Genomic DNA, 24,124 nt, shown 5'->3' with positions numbered 1-24,124 from the left:
TGAAGGCACTTTGAAAAGGTAATCTAATTCCCCGGCAGCAATTAAAGCTTGGAGCGCCTTGTCGCTATCAATTATCTGCTCTCCAGCGTGGATGCTGCGCCCGGCTGACACACAGCACTGTCGGACAAATCAACTTCATCAGCCAGCCAGTCAGTAGGTGCGTTTACATGGACATATTTAATCTGATTAAAATCCTGAGTGGAATAAAAATGCTTCATGTACACACCCAAATCGGATTAGTCTGACCCAATCAAACTTGATCCGATCAGGATTCTATCCCGATCAAGAGGGGTGGTTTATACCGTTTGATGATCCGATCATGGCGCATGAAAACACTTATTCCAATGTTTCGGTACAAGCCTTCCTTACTGCGCATGTGACGTCACGCGCTTCTGCTATTTCCGGTATAAATTGTGCATGTCAAAATATTTTTTTTCGATCGAAAGTGTGATGCATGAACATGCAAGTCCTAATCGGATCAATATTTTTAGGGTCCATAAACACAGTGCATCCGATCACAATTTTACTCCGAACTCTGACGGGATTAAAGAAATGTTGTCCATGTAAACGTCGCCATTGAGAGCACTAATTACGAGATTGTTCCAACACACACAGATTGATACGATAGATAAGCCAGCTTGGGGTGTCCCAGCTGGCTGCAGTCAGAGCTGGATTTATATTTAATGGATCCATAAACAGCATCAACAACACACACGGCATCTCACCCTCTCACTGTGGGCGGCGTGGCTGATCCATCAAATCAGATAGTTGTTATTCTTTGGGAACCTATAAGAATGTGTCCGTTTATTTGATCGGGTAGACCTGACCAACATGTAACCAATCAAGAATCCCTCCTCCAGCTCCAGAGGACCCCGTGTCCCCACTGGGACAAACATATATGTCAATGTCTCCTCTGTAAAGGCACAACCAATGCAGAATCAATTCATGAATGAATACGTTAATCAACGGCGAGTTTGGCCAGAAACCCCTTTGATGATTTTGACTTGGACAAAAAGCATTTGAGTATCTTTTATCTATTTCGACAAAATAATCCATAATAATAATCCGAATCCAAATAAATATTAATACACACAAATGAGCTGATAGTCTGGATTTGTAAATATTAGTCATTAGTATAGAGACAGGTGTGTCTCCATACCTAGAGACACACCTGCCACTCATTAGCCATTTAATGTTAAACAACTCTGATTCAGTTGAGCGAGATGCTCGGTTATATCAAACAGCCGCTTTGGATCCGACAGTTCAGACGAGCGTTTTCCTTTACTCTGCATGAAAAGAGCTCCGTCCTCCCTGAGCTCAAAGAACCGTTGGAGGACTTTGCTCCTACTCAGCCACCGCACTTCTGTATGGTACGGCACATCCCCGTGCTCCGAGTTCACCTCCCGCAAAAACAGCTGGAACTGACGGTGGTTCAGTCAGGCCACGCGCCCGGATGAAGTTCACCGTTTTCATGACCGTGGTCACGATGTCATTCATGCCCAGCAGCTTCCCACACAGAGCTGGCGGATAATGCGGTGGTATGTGATCAGAGGCGTGCGGTGGACAATTTAGCGTATTCACCTATGGATGCATGTTTTTGGAGGTGGGGAGGAAGCCGGAGACAAATCATGCAGTGCTCGGGGCGAACACACTCACAGAAAGGCCCCTGTTGAGCTGGGTTTGAACCTACAACCTTCTTGTTGTTATTATTACATTATGACGCTGCAAATAAACACTTATGCCCAGATGAAATTCATTCACTGCTAACGGGGATGTGAGCTCATTGCAAACTCATGAAGTATTTAAAAATTAATAATAATAATAAAAAAAAGAAAAAACTGGGCGGGTCTTGCGGGTTGGTGAAAAAGTAACAAGTTTGATTGACATCGCAGCCTGTTCTGCGCACACGCACACACACACGCACGCACACAGAGCAATGTGAAATAATGTCTTAAAAATTGAGACTTGAACGCAATGAGTCTGACTGACGGGGGGGCTGGGCTGGTGGGGGGGGGGGGTCTCTGCTTGGACAGCTTATAAACACGTGACGTCTGGACCGAGTTTGTTGTGAAAATTAACTTCACCTACCCAGCAGTCAGTTAGCTAACTAGCTAACTAGCCGGAGACGGCAACAGACGGTGCGGCGGCGGCAGCAGCTGAAGAGGACGACCGACCGACCGACCGACCGACCGGACAGACCGGCCGGACGACCGACCGGACGACCGGACGTTCCTCCTGTGGAGAGACGAGGCGAGTCCGAATAGCTGCTGCACCTTGCGCAAAGCTAATCCGGGAGTTGAGAGCTTCACCGTTAACGACCACGACTAAGGACCGAAGGGGGGGACAAAGCCCTCTCCCGGTACCGCGAGGGAAGCGCCGGCCGCCGCACGCGTGCACGATGACACCCGCCGTGATTTTAAGTTAACATCCGCTTTCAGCGCGCACGGCTTCACGCATTCATCACGCGGCAGTACGAGGGGAGGCATCGGGCACTACGAGCAGGACTGCTGACGCCGATCATGCTAATCGATCCGCTGTTCTCTTTTCAGAGCGCAATGAACGGAGCAAGCCCAGGAACCTGACGCGCACGCGCACGTGTTTCGACCGATGATCCGGAAGAATTGCGTGAAAAATGTTCAAACCAGGCAAAGATTTGGAGTAAAGCTGAAACAAAAAGGCTTTTTGCTATCCAGCAGCTTGCGTGCGTGCGTGCGTGTGTGTGTACGCGCGCGCGCGCGCCTATGGCCGAGTTTGGGGAGGACGGCAGATTGCCTCCGTTGGATCTTGGGGATTCGACCGTGCCCAGCGACGAGGCGGCTGCTGGCCAGACGCATTGCGAAGCGTCGGTGTTGAATGGAGACTGTGGGAGATCTGAAAACATGGTCGGACCGGGATCTCCGGTCGCACCGGGCGGCCATGCCGGGGTGGAAACCGTCGACGCGTCTGAAGGATTGGATGGCAAACCTCAGATACCGCGCAGGAGCAGCATCATCAAGGTAAACGCTGCTGTTCAAGTCTCTGCTCGGACATCATGTGATCGAGTCTCCAAATCAACACTCAGCACTCGCGTTTGAAGTTCCAAGCTGTGACGTGCTCGTCTCTTTCACGTGCATTGTTGCTTTTTGTGTGATGCTTGCTGGATGTCACCACCCAGGCCGGTGAAGGAATCACCAGAAGTACATCTTGTACTCCGTCCAACTATTTGTCGTAGCTTTAGCAGGTCTTTTCTATATTTTGATTGGATGCCAGGACATTTGTTAGAACATGCTACAACTGCTCTGTATACAGTGACCAGCCATGACAGAAAATAGATGGATGGATTGATCATAGTAACACAGTGTGGTAGCTGATAATGGAGTGAGTGTAGCAATCAATACCAATAATGTTGACCTCCCGAAGGCCGAGCCCTGACATCATGGCCTTTATTTTAACAGTTATTGAGAATGAACTTTATAGTCTTAAAGTATTCTTACTTTAAAATGTTAATGTTATATTAAATGATAAAATAGCCTTAGTAAATTATATTTTAAATTAATGTGTAATTGGCGTCTCTGGCTCAGTTAGGAAAACTGGAGCTTTAATGCGATATTAAACATCTTCTTACTCGTTCTTCAATTGCAGTTTACGGCGGTACATTTTTTAGGAGGTATGCTAATAATAAGCAGCACAAACAGAAGGTTTTCGGTCTTAGACAAAGTGTCATTGTTCAGTTGGCAAATGTCACGGGTAGGGATGTTGGAAGTGTTGCCTCAGGGGTACGACGGATGACGACACTTCCTCCCGTTGCTTCAGTCGAGTGTGTGTCGAAAGCCTCCGCAGTGCGTTTCACATACAAGTTCTACCGCTACAGCTGTCATCGTGTCAATCCTAAAACGGCAAAGGGACACGTTTGGAAATGTCGAAGTGGAGTCGCATGGCTGTGCTGACGAAAAGTTTCTTTATTTTTATCCACAGCACGACTTGTTTAAGTTAATTATTGTCTACCTCAATATAAAATAATCTCAGCACAGAGTCCAAGTGGGCCCCCGCCAGAGGGAATGTCCTAGTTTCTGTTTACATGTGAAGTTTGGTCCATTAGCGACCAGACTTGTTTAAATGGCTGCTCGGCACATTGTGGTTATTGAGCTGTGGTGTTCCCCCCCCCCCCCCCCCCCCCCCCCCCCCCGCCTCAAGATTGATGTGGATTAAGTTATTATGTCCTCCTTGTAAATTTCCAAGCAATCCCTCAGTACACAAAGACCTCTCTCAGTCCCCATTGACATGTCCACCTCTGTGAGAGAGACCTGGAAGCCTATTTACATAGCAGATAAAAAGCAAAAACATTCTATACTCATTCTTTGGGACACTTTGTTTTAAACTGAGAACATATTACAGAGGGTAGCGACAGGTCTCTTGTGTAACATGTTCCTGTCAGGACTAACACCCCAGTCCAATAAATCGAACTAATCCAGAGGCGATGCGCAGGGAGGTCCAGTGCCAGACAAAAATCTGTTCTGGGACATGAATTTGATTAAGTGCCACATCAGAATACACAATGGAAGATCGTGTATTCGTTCAAAGTAAATGTTGCTTTGAGCGAGCAGTGAGATAATGTGGACTTTAATAAGGTACAGGCACGTTTGGTTTTGTATAAAGAGGAACTTTAATTAGATGCATCATTTAGATTTATTTTCAACCAATAGTGATCATGGTGTTTCATCTTAGTGTTGGTGTCGTGTACACATACCTAGGGGTAGGAGAGGCAAAGATGAATTAGCATTCCATAGCTCTAATAAGATTTATTGTGTTAAAACATGCCGACTTTTTCCCTCCTTGTACTGCAAGTTCAAAATGTTTCCTTCTCCTGGATCAGTAAAAGATAGTCCAAATCAGCAGGACATAAAATGCTCTGTCTTCTACCCCGACAGTGATTCTTCCCAGGTGCAGCAGTTTAACATCATCAATGGGCTGCTTTTTCTGTTGTACATGTACAAATCACGAATGGTACAAACAGCAATCAACTTTATTGATGCAGACACCGTGCAAACAAATACGGCTTCATCACATATTAAAAGACAAAATACATTTCCCATCGTCAGGCTTGTACTTTATAATTTGGCCTCCCCAGTCAATCTCTCATTTTGTCAGCAAAGTCATGCCCTTGTCTGCACGTCAATATTTTCTCGCTTTTTACAGCCGACGTTTGCACCGAGGTGCGGTGGTTGTGAGGGGTTGGACCAGTGTCAACAAGGCAGCCTCGGTTCTAGTTAAACGAATTCTCTGAAGTGATGGGAGGATGCGGTCAGGACAACGGCAACCACATTCTCAGAGTAACAGCTGTAGCACTTGGTGTCAAACAATATCCCATTTTCTATAAAGGTTTGTGGAACATACTCGGGTGTGTGTAAGGGTCGACATCTAAAGTGGAATGTTTCTTTCTGTTTGCAAAAAATAGTTCATGCAAAATAGAAAATTTAGATGTTTTAATTGGATTGTAGTTAAATACAGAACTTGCCTTTAACAGGCAGAAACCTTGGACAGAACCTCAGACTCATAGTGGGCGGCCATCTGTCTTAACTGGTTGGGTTGAGAATGACAGAGAAGGGAGACAGAGACAAGGACAGGTAGGATGAGAGTCAAAAACAAAGAGGGAGAGAGAGTGATAGAGAGACAGAGAACAGAAACATAATGTATTTATTTATTTATCTACATCCAGTGACGTTCAACATAAAGGCTACTGAGCAAGCCACTGACCAAAGAGCTGCTATAGAAAACTATAAATGCTAATGCTAGCAAGAATGATTTCAGATTTGACAGCTAAGTGTTCACTGGCGTGTTTTGAAGCCTCGACTTCACCGCCGAGTCGTAACCATGTTGTATGTGGGCGGCCATGGCAGAGAGATAATGAGCCCGCGGCTCCGTTTGCGTGACACCTTAGAACCTGCTGAACAGAGGATCATTCCATTGTTCAGTAACTAACACTTACTTCACAGCTCTGGCCACAGAAGAATGCAAAGCCGGTTTGTGATGTCGCCCTGCTAAAGCGGAAAACAATCTGCCATTAATTATGTTGGACCAACACTGTTAGGAGTCCAAATTCCTCCGTGGGACTGACCATATTGTGTCATCCCACAGATAACCTCAGGATGCTCGTCTGACTCAACCCTCTAGCCATTTTTAGTCTTTACTCATCAAACAATGTTTGTGTAAATGTTAAATAAATAAACACTTAACTACCTAATTCATCCAAATCTTCAGGAGAGGGATTTGATCAGCAAACGTGGATACATTTCTGTTTCAATCCCCAGAAGAACCAATAGTTTGGGATTAATCAAGTGATCTGTCTAATGTATATCCAGCATTTTATGCTGCACACTAATACTAATGTAGTCATCAGCAGCCAACGCGGTTAGAAATAACTCCCAAACACAGCTTCCATCCTGCTGTCTGATTACATGTGGTCAATAATTACCTCTGAATGTGCAGCAGCTTCTGCCCGCCTCAGTATCGTCATTGGATTGGGTAAACGTCGCCTTTATTGGCCTTATTTTGTGAAAAGACTGTTGCGCTGTTTTCAGCGTGACGCTGTAGCACCGTGTTTTGTTTTACTGAGCTGTAGTTCACTGGCTTAACACCACATCCACAGCGGTGCCGCTAAATGATCCATGATGCTCGTTGTTAGCAGTTAAACGCCTTGAGGCATACACAGTCAGTGGCGCCAAAGGCTAACATCATTCTTCAGTCACAGGAATGAATTCCAGTCAAATATCAAATGGAGAAAAGACAAAGCACCAGAAATATGCCTCTGCTTCATCTGGCAGTTTTTCTAATGATGAAGAAGTGATCAGAATGCTTACGCGAAGCTGGAATCACCACTTTGTTATAACTAACAGATCTAACGCAGTGACATCACCTTAGAATAAAGCTACCAACCTTGGACGTCGAGTGCCCGGCTACTGAGGCGGCCATGTTGGATGCATCTTTGAACGGAGCGTACGTGCGCGACTTTACCGCCGTCGCCGTCGCCCAAACCGATGCTACTGGCAGTCGATGAGGTCGTTCATTAAAGATCTTTTCACAGCCGGACTTGATACTGGAGCGCTTCACTCTTCAAGGATGCATGTGTTGGAGGCAACAGCAGCACTTAGGCCGCTTACCTGATTAATTGACTATTCACTGTTCAGCTCAGGTGTCACCGATCTACTGAAGTGCTCCTCGCCTCAACGATTTATTTCCAGGGTAGCCCGAATGACCCGACGGTCAGAGCAGTTCAGCAGTTAAACGCAGACTGTTAGGGGTCGAGTGTGACATCAAGAAAATTATTAACATGAACGCCCAGACCGCATTTAAAAACTACTGCTCTCAAAGGAAATTAACAATATTAAAGATGCCTCTATATTAACGCTATTACAGATTAATATGTACATAATAAGCACATTTGTTGAGATTGAATCCCTTAAGAGGCTCCTAGGATGAATCATCCAAGCTGTCTTGCAACAGTAACCGTCGGCTGAAGGAATTCGCATAGCATTGGCAGCTAATATGTTAATTGTACTGGCCCAGTTTGTAGGAGACGCTCAGTGTAATTGACATTCTTTCTCAGTATGCTTGTCAGGGCTGTTCTGAATTCCATTTTGTGGACTTCGAAATTTTAGTGCAAATTATCCTTCAATATTTGAAGCTTTAATATTCAAAGCTTCATGTCAGGGTCACGGCTGAGCAAAAGCCTGGAGCAAAAGCGGCCGTCCTCTTAAACCGGAGCTCCATCTGAGCCGTTAAAATATTTCACAGTCGCCAAAACCTGCTTCCTCTCTCCTATCAATTTTATAACGATAGTTTTTAGTTTTTCTGCACAAGCTTCCTGTGATATCTGAATCCATGGGGGTGGATTGCATGTGGCATAAACTCTTACTCAAAGGACTAAATTCGGAGCAGAAGGGCTTGTATTGATTTTGGTGTTGGCAACCCAATTCTTGGACAAAACAAACCTAATTAGTCAAACACTAATCTGGATGGCAATCACCTTGTCATGCTTGGAAGCATTCAGGTCAGCCCTAATGCTTACTCTGAGCAGCGTACTATCTTCATTTCTTGCAAACTGATGTAATCGTCCCCATCGTGTACCAGCGTTTGTTAATCCTGTATTATCCTTGTTTACCGTTTTAAACAAGTAATAAATGTTGAACGTCTTATATCTGAGTCTCCCTTATCAACAGGAAGAAGAAGCTTAGAATAAGCAAATGTGCTAAACTGGGGCAATAAAATAGACAAAGGTGCTGCTTGATTTCTTGTTTCTGAAAGTGAGAAATGTGCTAGTAAGTGGGCCCTCAGCAGCATTAGACTTTTGTCAAAAGTTCTATGCAGGGGGGAGTATTGAAGGCTCACAACATTTAGTCAGAACCAAAACTGTTCCAGAAACAGACATTTAACGCTCATATTTATTGAGGATATGTTGGAGCTCTAAGAATAACTCCCCGGGTAGTTGCCCCCTTCACGGTTCATTTGACCGGCAGATATCACACGCTGCACAACAGAGGCAGCTGGGCCGTCACCAGGTCGAACCCCCTGGGGGGTTTGACTTCAGTGCAGCTGGAGAACAAAACGTCCTCGTGCTATTTTAACAAGACAGAAAACTCTTCTCTGGAATATTAGCCAGGCTTAAGAACATTGAAGTGTGAAATCCGACGGTTTATATTATGAACAGAACAGCTCACCACGAGTCTCCATCAAGGTCGGGACGATGTGAAATGTAAACGGAACCGAGCACAAGGCAACATGTCAAAAACAGAGTGAAATTTCATTGCTTTCTGAAAAGTATTTACTCATTTTGAAACTGATGCTAGCAACATGTTTCAGAGATGTTGGGACTGTGGCAACCTCAGACTGAAATTTGGAAAGTTTAATTATATAATAATTAAACTGCCCACTGAGCCACAAATAAAATGCAGGATTCAGTCCAACAGGGGATTCCGATCTCTACGGGACTTCCGAGCGGTTCGATCTACTTGCTTGCGTTTGCCTCACCCACTCAGGCACATGTTGAAATGGAATGCAAAAGCATGGAAGTATTTTCAATGTCAAGGTGAGCCTGATGGGAATATCTTTGTTATTCTCCCTCTATTATTAAACGGCGTAACAAAAATCCTCAGTATAATTCTTATTTTCCACTGACGAGCTTTGAAAATGTACCAGGAGTTTTCTTCTTTGAACAGAGCTAAAAAAAAAGACAAATAAATGGATAATGAGCCATGTTAAGCCTGAGATATGCATAAAACATTTTCAATAATGAAATCAACTTTGCCCTTAAGTCCCTCTGGCATTGAATAAAAATACTTGAAAGTAGTGAGCTTCAGTATTGTATGGTGTGTTATGCTATTACTACTGTGTTCTCTAGTGGTTTCCATACGTTGTTAATCAGCACCAGGAAACCGGTGGCTGTTATTTCCACACCCATCTCTGTGTAACCTGAATTTAGCTGCACAATATCTCATTTCAGCATCTCAATGCGCCTCGCAAGACACACAAGGTCAAGACAAGTTAACTCAAACGTGTGTTAGAAGTTACTTGCTGCTTGATGCAAAAGATAGTCATTGTTTCCACGAATAAGCTACAAGAAATGTCCGTCTATTCCTATCTTCTACCCAGGTATAATTCAGTTAAACGGTCATGTAAATGGAATAACACAAATGTGACACAGAAGTACATTTGTTCGGTTCATCGACAAAGGTGGAAAGCCAATACCCCTCCACCTACCGGTACTTAACTCCCACTTGACCGTAGTGGTGTCAAAATCCCATTCCCGAATCTGGAGCTGAATCAGCTACATGTATACTGTATTACAGTACCATGCAGCCGCATGATACTGTAATTTAAATACACCGACAATCTAAAAATACAGATGACTTTAAGATCAACAGTAAACCTGGGCGTAAAAAAACGAAACTAGGTTTCACATCCTGTGAGTTTCGAGGCGGGTCGCCTCTGATGCAGTCATGCATTTTAATTGTTTCACTGAAATATTAGTGTTCATCTTTATACGGTAATTCAAGATCCAAAATGCCACTTCAGTGGTTTATCTAAAATAACATTTACAGTAAATATGAGACAGCAACACACAGTTTGATGATAATGATCTTAAGACCAATAACATACGACTAATTGTAAAATACCCCCCCCCCCAGCCCGTCTGACCTCCACCAGAGGCAGAAAAGGGTCTAAATGGGTGTGTTCCAGTATTGTATTCTAGTTTAGGTACAGGAAGCTGAGGGAAATCCTGGAGCGAATTCCTGACATGGTATCCCAGGCAATACAACAGGAAACAGAAATGTTCAATGGATGAACTTTGACTGTAATTCAAAGTAAATATGAAATAGAACAAGTTCACATTTTTGTACAGATCATATGGATCATCTGCAGTCATGCATTTAGGTTTAAAACTCCCCTTTGATATGATGGAATCCTCTTAACCGGCAGACTGTTAGAAAGAGGGATCCTTGTATGTTTATACTTTTACTTCTATACATAATGAGATGTAAAATCTAAGTCACTGTAAATGTGCCTTAGACATTTTTAGCATATTGTTCTTTGTGTTAGGGAGAACGTCGTAGCCTCTTTCCTGTTTATACCCTTTTAGTTTAGTTTTTAAGATATCATAATTTAAACAACCAAACTAAGGCTGCGGAGCAGCGTGGTGCCGAGTCAGTATCCATGGCTTTGTCACACCATGCCCATGTGCAAACATGTAAATTACAGTCATAAAGATTATCGTAGCGCTGATTTTGAAATTGCAGCTGTTATCTTATCAATCTTAGCATTATCACCTTCCTTTTAATCATTGGTGAAATGAAAAAAGAAGTAAATATCAGACGGGTACAAAAGCCCATTATAGATATGGACTTGAACAAACGTTTTAATTTGGGAAATGTTTAAAAGGCAAGTACAAGGGCGCTCCAAAAGAGCATAGACCTCTGCCACAGCCCAGTAGTCCCTCTTTAAGATAAAGAACGCCCTTGTCAAATTTCAAATTAGACAATTATCAGAATTTCTAGCCTCACCTATAAAAACAAATAAAAATCAATCACTGCTCCACCTTTTTGTCTGGATGCCCTCCAGAATTCAACAGCTCCATTTTTTCGCATATGCATGACTCCACTAAGTTTAATTAATAATTATATTACCTTTAGATGTGTCCACAGATTTGACAATGAGGGCCAATTTTGACCGTGGTTTTGGCACTACAAAAGGTTTTGAGCATATCATTAAACCTCAGATATTGTATGGCTGATAAATTTACTTTATATAAAGGGTTACCAAGAAGCTGCCATATAATAATTAGCATGCGAGTGGTTGCGCTTGTACTAAAAGAAACTGCTCCATTGAAAAGATCAGGGTTGTTTGAAAATGTCAAGAATGTGCCTGCTGAAGATGATTAGATTTCTGTGGACAAAACTCCCCCAGGGGAGATTTCCTGTCACAACTCCTTAACATACTGTGGCAGTTACCTTAAGTCACCCAACAAAGTTGCTGCTGATATTCTGCTCTGTAAATGATTAGGAACAAAAAGGGACCAGCAAGGAAAGAGACGTGACATGGAAACAGTTGACCATCAGGCAGCAAGCTCTGTTCTGTTTTATTGCACTGAGGTAAATATTTAACCGAATTTACCCTTATATTTGCCTAAAAAACCTGAAGGCAAAATAGTTAACATTTAACATATTTTGAAAAGTGGCGAATTCCTCTTTTATTAAAGGCAATAAATGGCGAGACTGCATCCCAGAGAATTAAATTCATTATGTTCTGTTTCTCTACAGGATGGCTCAAGACATCGTAAAGAAAGAAAGAAGACCGTCTCCTTCAGTAGCATGCCTACTGAGAAGAAAATCAGCAGTGCAAGTGACTGCATTGGTGCAATGGTGGATGGCTCGGAGCTGAAGAAAGTCAGATCCAATTCACGTATCTACCACAGATACTTTCTCCTTGATGCCGACATGCAGTCTTTGAGATGGGAGCCCTCAAAGAAGGAATCAGAAAAGGCCAAAATTGATGTCAAATCCATCAAGGAGGTTCGGACAGGGAAAAATACAGACACTTTTAGAACTAATGGAACCTATGATCAGATATCGGAGGACTGTGCTTTTTCAATTATCTTTGGAGAGAACTACGAGTCCCTGGACTTGGTGGCAAATACTGCAGATGTAGCCAACATATGGGTGACAGGGCTGCGGTACCTGATATCATATGGGAAACATACCTTGAATATGATTGAGAGCAGTCAGAACAACATGCGCTTATCTTGGCTAGGGGAACTTTTTGATCAGGCAGACAGCAATAACAACAGTCAAATAACGATGTGTGCTGCTGTGCAGCTAGTCAAAAAGTTAAACCCGGGACTTAAAAACGTAAAAATAGAATTAAAGGTAAAGGAGGTTCACAAAGCTAAAGACAAAGCAGGTTCTGACGTGACAAAAGATGAATTCATCGAGGTCTTTCATGACCTTTGCACCAGACCAGAGATATATTTCCTCTTTGTTCAGTTCTCCAGTAACAAAGAATTTCTGGATACCAAGGACTTGATGATATTTCTGGAAGCAGAGCAGGGCATGGCACAAGTCAGTGAAGACACCAGCTTAGAAGTCATTCAGAAATATGAGCCATCGAAAGAGGGCCAGTTCAAGGGTTGGCTGTCTCTTGATGGCTTCACCAACTATCTTATGGCCCCAGAGTGCCATATATTTGACCCTGAGCAAAAAACAGTTTGCCAAGATATGAACCAACCCTTGTCCCATTATTACATTAATGCTTCCCATAACACATACCTGATAGAAGATCAGTTCAGAGGTCCCTCTGACGTGACGGGGTATATTCGTGCTCTAAAGATGGGCTGCCGCAGCGTTGAGCTGGATGTGTGGGATGGGCCTGATAACGAACCTGTTATTTACACTGGTCACACGATGACGTCGCAGATAGCTTTTCACAGTGTCATCGACGTTATCAACAAGTATGCATTTGTTGCATCTGAATTTCCACTAATCCTTTGTTTGGAAAACCACTGCTCTTTAAAACAGCAGAGAGTCATGTTTCAGCACCTAAAGAAGATCCTTGGAGACAAGATCCAACTAGATCCCCCAAAACCAGAGGACTGCTACCTCCCTGCTCCCTTTGACCTGAAGGGAAAGATCCTGGTGAAGGGTAAGAAACTGAGCACGAACTGCACTGCTTCAGAAGGTGAGGTGACTGACGAGGACGAAGGGGCGGAGATGTCTCAAAGAATGAGCATCGAGTCTGCGGAACAGCACACTATTGCTCTCAAGAAGTTCCAGCTGTCCAAGGACCTCTCTGATCTGGTGACCCTCTGTAAGTCTGTGGAGTTCAAAGACTTCCCTACATCTTTCCAGAACCAGAAGCAATGGGAACTCTGCTCTTTCAATGAGGTCTTCGCAAGTCGCTGTGCCAGTGAATTTCCCGGTGACTTTGTCAACTATAATAAGAAGTTCCTTGCACGGGTTTACCCAAGCCCCATGCGCATCGACTCCAGCAACATGAATCCACAAGATTTCTGGAAGTGTGGTTGCCAGATTGTGGCAATGAACTACCAGACTCCCGGGTTGATGATGGATCTGAACATCGGCTGGTTCCGTCAGAATGGGAACTGCGGCTATGTTCTACGTCCAGCAATCATGAGGGAGCAGGTTTCATATTTTAGTGCCAACACTAAAGATACTGTGCCTGGTGTCTCTCCACAGCTCTTACACATTAAGATGATCAGTGGACAGAACTTCCCCAAACCCAAAGGCTCAGGTGCCAAAGGCGATGTCGTCGACCCCTATGTGTACGTCGAAATACATGGCATTCCTGCTGACTGTGCAGAACAAAGGACTAAAACTGTCAACCAGAATGGGGACAACCCACTGTTTGATGAGAGCTTTGAGTTCCAGATAAATCTCCCTGAACTCGCCATGTTGCGCTTTGTTGTGCTGGATGACGACTACATCGGTGATGAGTTTATCGGCCAATATACAATCCCGTTTGAGTGTCTCCAACCAGGTTTTCGCCACGTACCACTCCAGTCCCTGACGGGTGAGGTTCTGCCACATACCTTGCTGTTTGTTCACGTGGCTATAACCAATCGGAGAGGGGGCGGCAAGCCGCACAAAAGAGGCCTGTCTGTACGAAAGGGCAAGAGAAGTCGAGAGTATGCCAGCATGAGGGTGCTATTGATCAAGACTGTGGATGATGTCTTCAAAACAGCCCTGCTGCCACTGAGGGAAGCAACGGATCTCAGAGAAAACATGCAGGTAGGATGGAATTAGACTCCATTAAATGCTTATTGGATTCAGTAAAATGCACAGCACTGAGCCAGAAATAAAAATTGTTTTATATATGGTAGGTTTTTCATCCATTTTGATGTATGGAAATGCTTTACTGAGGGAGATGAATGAAAAACCAAGTTAATGCAGATTAAAACCAGATATACTAGAAAGATTTAAAAGATCCTTCCCTGAAAAGAGAGAAAGTTACAACCCCCCCAGGCTTGACTTAATTACATTTGATCTAAACCTTGTGTGTCATGCAACGGTCTAAACAGATGCAAGAGGACTAATACAGAACATACCTATTAGAATGGTAGATCCTTGAAATCTAATGTGGAATACATTTAAAACGACATTAAAATAGAAGAGGTAAAAATATCGTTGGAATCATTCAGTTCATTACGTCACCCATAACTTTTTTTTTTTTTTTTCTGTGATAAGTATAATTTTGGCAACCAAATGACAAATCCAGTCAGCTGTGTCTGATTTTAAGGTTCTGAAAAGAAACCTAACATTGAGACACGCTGACCTGCAGTGTCCAGACACCTTGTGGTGAGGCATTGTTTCAGGATTTATTTTGGTAGTTGTGTATATATTGTAGTCTTTGTGCGATTACAAGACACAGGCCTTGAGACTGCAAAACAGCTTTGCCATCCTGTCTCAGTGTTTCCCCATTATTGTTTCGGTAGGCTTTAAATCTGGCCTTTCACCGGAAAGTTAAGATTTGTGTGTGCGTGTTCGTGTCCATTGGCCCAAAAGGATTGAGTGTTTATGTGTAGAAGTGCCAGGGCGAAGGTTCTCACCGGTAATGAGTGTGCTTCCAGCCACTTCCTCTAACATTGTGGTTACATATTCAGGGTTCAGGGAACACAGACTGGATTCTAGCAGCATGGAATATTAAGTCCATCTCTTATCTGCCTCGCATATTATGCAATGAGACATGCTTTTTGAATGTCATGCCAGTTTAAACAAATATATCTGGTGTGTGTCGTCTGCTTCTTCTGTCTCTAGAATGCCATTGTGTCCTTTAAAGAGCTGTGCGGCCTTTCAGCAGTGGCAAACCTGAAGCAGTGCATCTTGGCCCTGTCCCCTCGACTTACTGGACCCGAGAACAGCCCACTTCTGGTGTTCAACCTCGCTGACCAGTACCCTAACTTTGAGCTTCAAGGCCTGCTACCAGAGGTCCTGAAGAAAGTTGTCACAACGTATGACATGGTGAGTATCGGGTGTGGGGGGGGGGGGGGGGGACGTAGCGGCAATGACACCCGGTTACTAAATTATAAAAGCTTTATAAAAGGATTACATAAAATGTCTTCTATTCAGTTAAACAAACCTTACTGAGGCCATAAATAAACAGACATGATTCCATCTGCTGATGCGTTTCTAGGTAGATCCTGGCAGCATTGGTGAGATCTAATTCTAGTTCAGGGGGAGTTCTACAGCGCTGTTATGTCTGTATGTACGAAGTCATGAAAAGAAAAAAATAGAAGACTGAGCCGGCTAGTTTGGAGTCCAATCAAATCAATACCTTGCTGGGTGTAAATGGGACATCATGAAGCAGTTAGGTAATGGATTGGATCTCTGTTAAGTAATGAAATCAATAATCACGTTATACAACGTGTAAATGAGGCCAGTGTCAGACAATGTCACCATCCTGAACACGCCCCGTTCTGTTGGACGGACTCCCAGGACATTATGAGCGGGAAGTTCACTTCCTGGCATTATTTAAGGTGCTAGGCAGATCCCCTGAACCTGCCATAAGTGAACTATGATGAATACTTCTAATCACATTCGCTGTGGTATTATGTTGCCAGAATATCTATTCAACCCTGTAAAACTAGATTCAGTGTTCAGCATCAGTGTCTGAGCCCAGTTGTGGATGGCACTGAATTTAAACGAGAAAAATATGGGTGTGAGAACAGACTGTTGTGATACCATCATTAAATATTTCCTTTGGTCTTCTTGAATACACACTTCTGATACTGTCATTTGTAATTCAATCAGACGGTGTGTACACCAGTACAAAACCACAGAGAAACCTCACGTGTAATTCACCTTGTACAAACAATAAATGGAGTAATTCCGTCTCTTTGGAGCCAAAGGTCAATATCTGATGCTGAAAGACTGAGGCATAGCAATAAAGGTGACCCCTCTGCCGTGATCAGACTCAGGGCTAGAGGGACAGTTAATTGGCCCTGGTGGAAAGAGGCGATAGGCACTGAAGTGGAGCTGGCAAGTGACGAGGCATACATGAAGAAGAGGAGCTAAATAATGTATGGAAGAGCACAGATAGAGCAAAGTCCAAATAGTAAACCAGGTCTTCACTCAAACGGTCTCAACCACTATTTACGTGCCGAGAAAGAGCTTGAGAGACTCACCATAATGTCGGCTTGTGGCCTCACCGTTTAAATAAATGGGCATTTGTGTCTAAATTTGAGCAGTGATGAGGGGTAGACTCTGCGTCCAACCAGTCACCTTAACACGGGCCTATAAATACGCAGAAGACGGCGTTTCTGCCAACAAAATGGCCATTCCTTCATCCTCCATTAGGAAAGTAATCACAGTGTACGGGACAGCTATAAGCGTCGCACACTGCAGCCGTGGCGTGATGAACAACCAACATCGTGACTCACCGCGTGAGATCGGGGAACCGTGAGCCCCCCCCCTACAGAACGTATCAGCAGATGGGCTCAGTGTAATCACACTCAAGACATGGAGGCGTACATCTTGAGCAAATCCAACGCCTTGCCATGCTCGCTTATCCTCCTGAAGTTGTGATGATTGAATGGAAACTTTGGACCCATGGAGCGAACTTTTCACAGCACAAAGACAGGATGTATGAGAGACGGTGGGAAATTATGGAATAAACAAAAAGGTGACGGCGTAAGAAGTATAGAATAGATTAAAGAATGAAAGTGAAACGTTTGTTCTCCTGTGTCTCCACACCTTCCCTCTGCTTTGTCGGGCCGCTCCAGAGATTGACCGGGGACATGCCGTTGCTCGTTTCTCTTTTCCTCCCCCCACCAGAGTGCCGTTGCTACCGAGCTTGAGTAAAATTGCATTTTTCTTTCCTCCCAGTTTGTCTTGGCAGGACAGTCTGGCTCCGTGACACGACCTCCGTGTTGCACTTAAATCACTTAAGGAACGTTCCAGTCAATTACAACAACTCTGCATACACAAAGGCGCCGTTTGAAATAAGCACAACCTCCTTACGGTAAACACGGAGATCCTTCTCCAACTGAAGCATCCAGATGGTCTGCCAGGCAGCCTGTTCACTCGCCGCTCGTCTGCATGCGCTGGTGACGGGCCTACAAATGCTTCATTAGCCTCCTGAAATCACGGCGCCATCGTCCTTCTGTAAGGAAAGCGGGCCGGATGCGGTGGTGCCTTTTAATTTACGAGCGGATTCCGTAAGTCTTTGGGTCCGCCTTAACGGCCACCGTGAGAGTTTTACCAGTCTGCAGGTCAGCAGAGCTCTTAGTTAGCGTTAAGCATGACATCACAGCAGCTAAACCTGGCATCTTTTGCAGCTGTGGTTTCACAGATAACGTGCTGCTAGCCTAATCGATTACAACGTACACGGATCCCAATCGTTAACCTCATTTCCTAAAAATGAGATGCTTTCATACGCGAGGACCAGCAGGACTCACAGATCCGTTTTCTACATGAATGCGAGACATTGTTCCTGCTCCCTTTAATAAACATCCTAATTGCTCGTGTCTCCTTCCCTCTAATTTCGGCTTAAATAAATGCGATTCCGCAAACCCCACCCAGCGACGTGCCTGTAATAGCAGCTTGTTTTTCTTAGCCCTCCCTGGATAGAAACACCCGGCCACCAGAAGGAGACCGCTTCCCGGTTTTTGCTGATGTGGAAAATTAAGGCGAAAACAAAACGTGTCTCTCCTTTCAGGTGATCCAGACCAGCAAGACTCTCCTGGAGAACTGCGAAGGGGTGTACGAGAGAATCCTACAAACTCAAAAAGCAGGTGAGACGATGACAGAATAAGACCTCCCCCCCCCCCCCCCCCACCACCGATGCCACACAATGCTGATCGCTTACTTTGCTTACTTACAGAAGTGGAATTTCCTTTTGAATCAAGTCACCGTTTCCTTTGAAGCGCTGCGGTTCAAACGGAGATGTTTAATTCACACCAGAAGCAGCTCCTTTACTGCATGCTAATTACAGGGATTGGGTTCAGACCACATGAATGCTAACAGATGGAGGCCCATCTATAGTTCCAGCAGACACCCCACACCGGTGGTGCATTTGGTGTGCAGTCCCGTCTGCATCCGATGGGTTTCCTCTGTGCTCCCGTTAGACGACGGCTTTTGTTCCGACACGCTTGATTAATCTTACAAGTGTAAACGGGCAAAGCCTGTTAATGAGGAGAAACTCATTTTTGGTATTAGCAGGCTTCATAATGCAGGACCGTCTGGCAACGAATTTAACGGTAGCATGATGGGCTAATGTATCAACGGGAGAGCCTGCTGGAAGCAGCGGAAGGGAGGTGACGATGAAACACCATTACCGCAGATCAGTTTTATTCGTTTCCAGATGGATGACTTGGATATTACTCCATTCCTCTTGTCTTGGCCTCAGGGTTGACGATGATGTCTTTTAAAAGGTGGAATGAAAATACGTCCTTTAGCCAGTTTTCTCTGTCGTTAGCCCGTTCATCCGTGCCGCCTTTGTTAGCATCTTATGCTATAAATACAGTAGTAGTTATACAAAGACTATTCATAATATTCAGCGTGCAAATGCGTCGACTCAACACATAAAAGCAAAGGGATTGTGTGGGAGACGTTCTTCTTCATCCACACTGCATTTATTTGAAGTTCTGTTTGAGGGTTTGACGCGCACGAAACGAAACAGGATCTGATGTCAGCGTTGTTTGTGCAGTGCAGCGAGTTCTGGGCCTTCCTGATACGTACTTGGGTCAGTGCGAATCATTCTCTTACACGACACAATGACCAAATGGACAATAGAGCCCTTTTCCTGCTGCTTGGTGGCGCTTCTGGTCTCAGAAAGCTGGAGCATAGCATTATATAAAATCAGCTGCACAACAATCAACAGCTGTAAACCAGGACACGGCAGCTGGCAAACTGATCGACTCCAACATCGACTTGTCCGATTTGTGCGTTTGTGCACCCATGCTTGCATTTCAATGTGCTCATTCGGTGCAGTTTTGTGGGTGCAGAAACTGGGACAGTGCAAACCCAATTCCCAACCGACAGAACGCAGAACATACCAGCAGCAACAGCTATTCAAGTTATGAATAATCCATCGCATCAGGTCAGGCAGGGCCAGAAAACACCCGCACCTCCATTTACCTTTTAATAAGGGTTCAACTCCCGCTGCATACCGGGTCTGTAGTACCAGTACTTTGTTCTTATTTAAGGAAAGCTGAATCTCACAGTAAGTCGAGCCACCAGATCCAGATGTGGTCAACAGCGGGCTTTGATGAATGAGGTACAGTATTCACAAGCCAGGCAGTCCAACAAACGTCATCTGTCCTCGACACATCGGTCGCGGTTCCGGCTTGATGCAGGAAGCTTGAACGACGCCGTCGTCGTGGAGATCAGCCGTGGAGCCCTCGTGCAGATTCAGGCTTCGCGGATCTGACTCCACCGGTAAAAGGAAGTCTTTGACGCTGGCTCGGCTGCTTCGTTTTTAAAGTGCAGTAATAAAAAGCATTTAGTGTTGAATGTGGGGCAAAACCACATGAATACAAATACAAGCCTGGTAATATACAACAGGGGTTGGTCCATAAAGAGCATTTGGGTTATCCAGACGATCGACCTGCTGCGGAACAAACAAACAGAAAACGGACGTCGAGGCTTGAGAGGAGCTGCAGCGACGCTCCACAGGAGACCAACCAAAGAGCCAGTGCTAAACCGGAATATCTCCTGGGATGTGGATTCCCCGAGACATTTCACCATGTAGCGCAGTGCTCTGCTATCCTAGGTAGTCTTTCACATGATGAATGAATTTTCATTTATCATTTTTTACCTGGTCTGTTCCAGCTTTGCAGCAAATGTAGCCCAGATGTAATATTGCTTATTGAAAGGATCAATAATCAATCCCGTGATGACGGTTGTGATCTCCTCCGTACTGTGGAGACCCACAAGCTGCTGTCCTCCAGCGTTACCTCACAGAACGAGATCCCCCCTTTCTTGCCTGCCAGACTCCATAAAATGTTGCTAGGCAACATCCTCTGTGTGTGTGTGTGTGTGAGGATGGAGACTGTGCACCATCTTCAGCATCGTCACGGTTCACGTGCACGGCGGCAGCAGCCCTGTGGTTCCAGACGAACGAGCTGAAATTGAAACAATTTGGCAGCCGCTGCGATGCAGGACGTTTCGGCTTCGCACGGCCTTCGTGCGAGTCGGGAGCCGCGTTGCGTTGCAGGACGTTCGTGCGAGTCGGGAGTCGCGTTGCGATGCAGGACGTTCGTGCGAGTCGGGAGCCGCGTTGCGTTGCAGGACGTTCGTGCGAGTCGGGAGTCGCGCTGCGATGCAGGACGTTTCGGCTTCGCACGGCGTTCGTGCGAGTCGGGAGCCGCGTTGCGTTGCAGGACGTTTGTGCGAGTCGGGAGTCGCGCTGCGATGCAGGACGTTTCGGCTTCGCACGGCGTTCGTGCGAGTCGGGAGCCGCGTTGCGTTGCAGGACGTTCGTGCGAGTCGGGAGTCGCGCTGCGATGCAGGACGTTTCGGCTTCGCACGGCGTTCGTGCGAGTCGGGAGCCGCGTTGCGTTGCAGGACGTTCGTGCGAGTCGGGAGTCGCGTTGCGATGCAGGACGTTCGTGCGAGTCGGGAGCCGCGTTGCGTTGCAGGACGTTCGTGCGAGTCGGGAGTCGCGTTGCGATGCAGGACGTTCGTGCGAGTCGGGAGTCGCGTTGCGATGCAGGACGTTCGTGCGAGTCGGGAGCCGCGTTGCGTTGCAGGACGTTCGTGCGAGTCGGGAGTCGCGTTGCGATGCAGGACGTTCGTGCGAGTCGGGAGTCGCGTTGCGATGCAGGACGTTCGTGCGAGTCGGGAGTCGCGTTGCGATGCAGGACGTTCGTGCGAGTCGGGAGCCGCGTGCGATGATCTGGTGGCAGGCCGGCTCCCGGCTCAGAGGCCCTAAATAAGCCCAGCCCCACACCTGTTATGGCAATTTCACACAAAGGGGGTCTCTCTTGCGTGCACATCCGTTTCCATGGCTACAGCAGCGACTTGCTGATATCTTACGCAGCAAAGGGCTTCCTGCTTCGTAGAAACGCCGTCTCCCAGATCAGGGCTGCCCGTTGCTGCGTTTCTGTACCGACGAGCCAACGTAACATTCAGCATGACCTCGGTCAGACTCAGTCATGCAAGGGGGGGGGGGGGGGGGCTTGATGTTAACCCACAGTGAAGCAGCGTCACGTCCGTCTGCCCACGCCGTCTCTCCTCCGCTTCCCTCCGTTTCTAGGGCTCTTCACTTCTCTTCATCCCTCCTTTTGTTCTCTTCCGTGAGTCGACTTGTTTTTTCCTGCGCCCTTCTCTCGACATCGAATCGCCACCTTGGTACGATGCGCCGCTGTGGCTTTTCCCAACCACGCGCCAACCTTCAGGAGACAGCGTTCAGATTCGTGAATGTGAAGATGCTGCCGAGACGGGGGGGGGGGGGTCCTCTTCAGCTCCTTGTTTACTCTCTACTGCCACCGTGACAAACGCTTCCGTCAGCGCCATCCAGAATAGGGAAACAGAGAAACGAACATTCTGATGGTTGTGACTCCGGTTTTGCTCCTTCCTGTCTTGTAACACAACCTGAGGTCTCCTCTAAGACCTTGAGCAGCAGCCGCTGTCTGCTGGCGTCAGCCGTTATGATGCTGCACATTCACTCTCAGGACAGAGGAAGGCCTTTCCTCTTCGTTTCCACAGACTGAAGCCGCCAGAGGAGGCCGTGAAATGCTGACAGTACACGCCAGTGTTTCTGCTCTAATGCGATTCCTGGATTAGCCCCCCAGTCACATCTCCCAGCCGCTTCTCCCCCCCCGTCTCACGAACCGCTGTGAATTCCAACCAGACTGAGTCAACACCCGCTCTCATCCGTCTCTCTTCCCCCCCCCCAGCCATGGAATTTCACGAGAACCTCCACGACTTGGCCACGAAGGAAGGCCTGAAGGGCAGGAAGTTGCACAAGGCAGTGGAGAGCTTCACGTGGAACATCACCATACTGAAGGTGAGGTGGGGGGGGGGGGGGGGGGGGGGGTGTTAGAGTAGCACGCATTCGCCAGATAGCATTGGAATTGTGTTCCTTCTCACGAGGTCAGAGGTCAGACTCAGTGGCCAGTAGCTGCTGTAGGAAACCTCTGAGAGTTAATCCATTTACTTGACAGCTCCCAGCCGGCCTTCATGTCTCCTGTACCACTCTGCTCTCACGCTTTGATCTGTCGTTACACCCCCCCCCCCCCCCCTCCCCCAGGGCCAAGCCGACCTACTGAAGCACGCCAGGAGTGAAGTCCAGGAGAATCTCAAACAGATCCACTACGCCGCGCTCACGTGTAACCTGAGCAAAGGCGGACCAGCGGGCGGCTCGGGTTCCAAAACCAGGTCGAGCCTCGAAGCTATTCCGGAGAAGGCGGTCAGGGAGGAAGAGCTCACTGATGAAGACTAAGGACTGCTGCAGTGCCGTCCTGGCCTTCGCACCGAGACCTCCCGTTCCGTTTCTGCCTCCTGAGTAAAACCCCGAAAGCTCTCCACGCTTTTATTTTGGCATCACTGCTCGATTCCACCCACCCACCCACCCACCCACCCACACACACACACACACACACACACACACGTGTTATTCAGCATTCCATCGTACACTTTCCTGCATCACAACACACCTGGAAGCTCTTACTGAAACGTCCCAGTCGAGCTCAGATCACACAAGGCTCAACAACGGTTAAATGTTTGGGAACTGCACCGAAAGCTTTTTAGATTTTTAAACACGCTCTGCATCTGTCGATCCATTTTACGCACACGTCCTATAAAAACTTATGTTTACGTCCAGCAAAAGCAGGAGTTTTGGGGGGGAAACGCTGATAATCCGTTCCAGGCTCGAATAAACCCACAATCCTGATGCATTGTTATTTTCCGTCTTTCATTCCTGACCCGGTCCTCTCACTTCCCGGGTCGGAGGAGCAGGGTGACACTCAGCAGACTGGGGGGCTGTTACCACGGAGACAAAACGGGAAAAGAGCCATCGGATTGTTCCAAGGAGGTTTCTTAAAGCACAATGTTTTTTGGCGTTCTGGATGTAACGGCCGGCTGGAGTCGCGAGGGAACGGAAGAGTGACCGAAACGTCACACAGAGACGTTTACAGTTCTGAACTCGTCCTTCTTCTCGTCTGCCAAAAATAGTACAACATACTATTCTGTGTATATATGGAGTTTCCTGTTACCTTTTTTCTGCAGTGCGAGTCATTTTATCATTGTATACTATGAGATTTATTTTATAAAAGCTATATGAAACAAACATTTTATTTGTCTGCAGATAACATGTGAGGCTCGAGACAGGAGGACTAATAATGGAATGCATTTGCAGTTTGACAAATCATAACCAGCAACCAGTGAGGAAACACTCAGACGTTTCCTTTTCGCTCTGGATTGTCTTTGGGTCTTTTTTTGGAGGCATGCTCCTCTGATTTCAGGGCTCTTGTTTCTAAAAATGGCCTCCAGAATTGAATTTTGCCATATTATTGATTATCAGTTTAAAAGCAGGAGGGATCCAATAGCATTCTTCCTGGTCCGTACTTGTGTGGTTCATTTAATGTCATTAAAGTTGTAGTTCTGCTTTAGTCCACTGCATCAGCAGCCTCTGCAATAAA

General features: G+C 46.0%; 1 protein-coding gene across 1 annotated transcript; it reads left to right on the top strand.

Annotated features, from left to right (window-relative positions):
* Positions 1-2,738: 2,738 nt before the first annotated feature.
* LOC137912159 (inactive phospholipase C-like protein 2) lies at positions 2,739-22,926 on the top strand. The gene is made up of 6 exons (XM_068756513.1): positions 2,739-2,996; positions 11,790-14,273; positions 15,300-15,503; positions 18,199-18,274; positions 22,382-22,491; positions 22,735-22,926. The coding sequence occupies exons 1-6, from the start codon at positions 2,742-2,744 to the stop codon at positions 22,924-22,926; spliced, it is 3,321 nt and encodes a 1,106-aa protein (XP_068612614.1). The 5' UTR covers positions 2,739-2,741.
* The last annotated feature ends 1,198 nt before the right edge of the window (positions 22,927-24,124 follow it).

This window comes from Brachionichthys hirsutus, chromosome 3 (assembly GCF_040956055.1).
Source record: "Brachionichthys hirsutus isolate HB-005 chromosome 3, CSIRO-AGI_Bhir_v1, whole genome shotgun sequence".
In the NCBI taxonomy this organism is placed as follows: domain Eukaryota; kingdom Metazoa; phylum Chordata; class Actinopteri; order Lophiiformes; family Brachionichthyidae; genus Brachionichthys; species Brachionichthys hirsutus.
The sequence above is the reverse complement of the archived record's forward strand: the minus strand, read 5'-3'. Positions and strand labels throughout refer to the sequence as shown.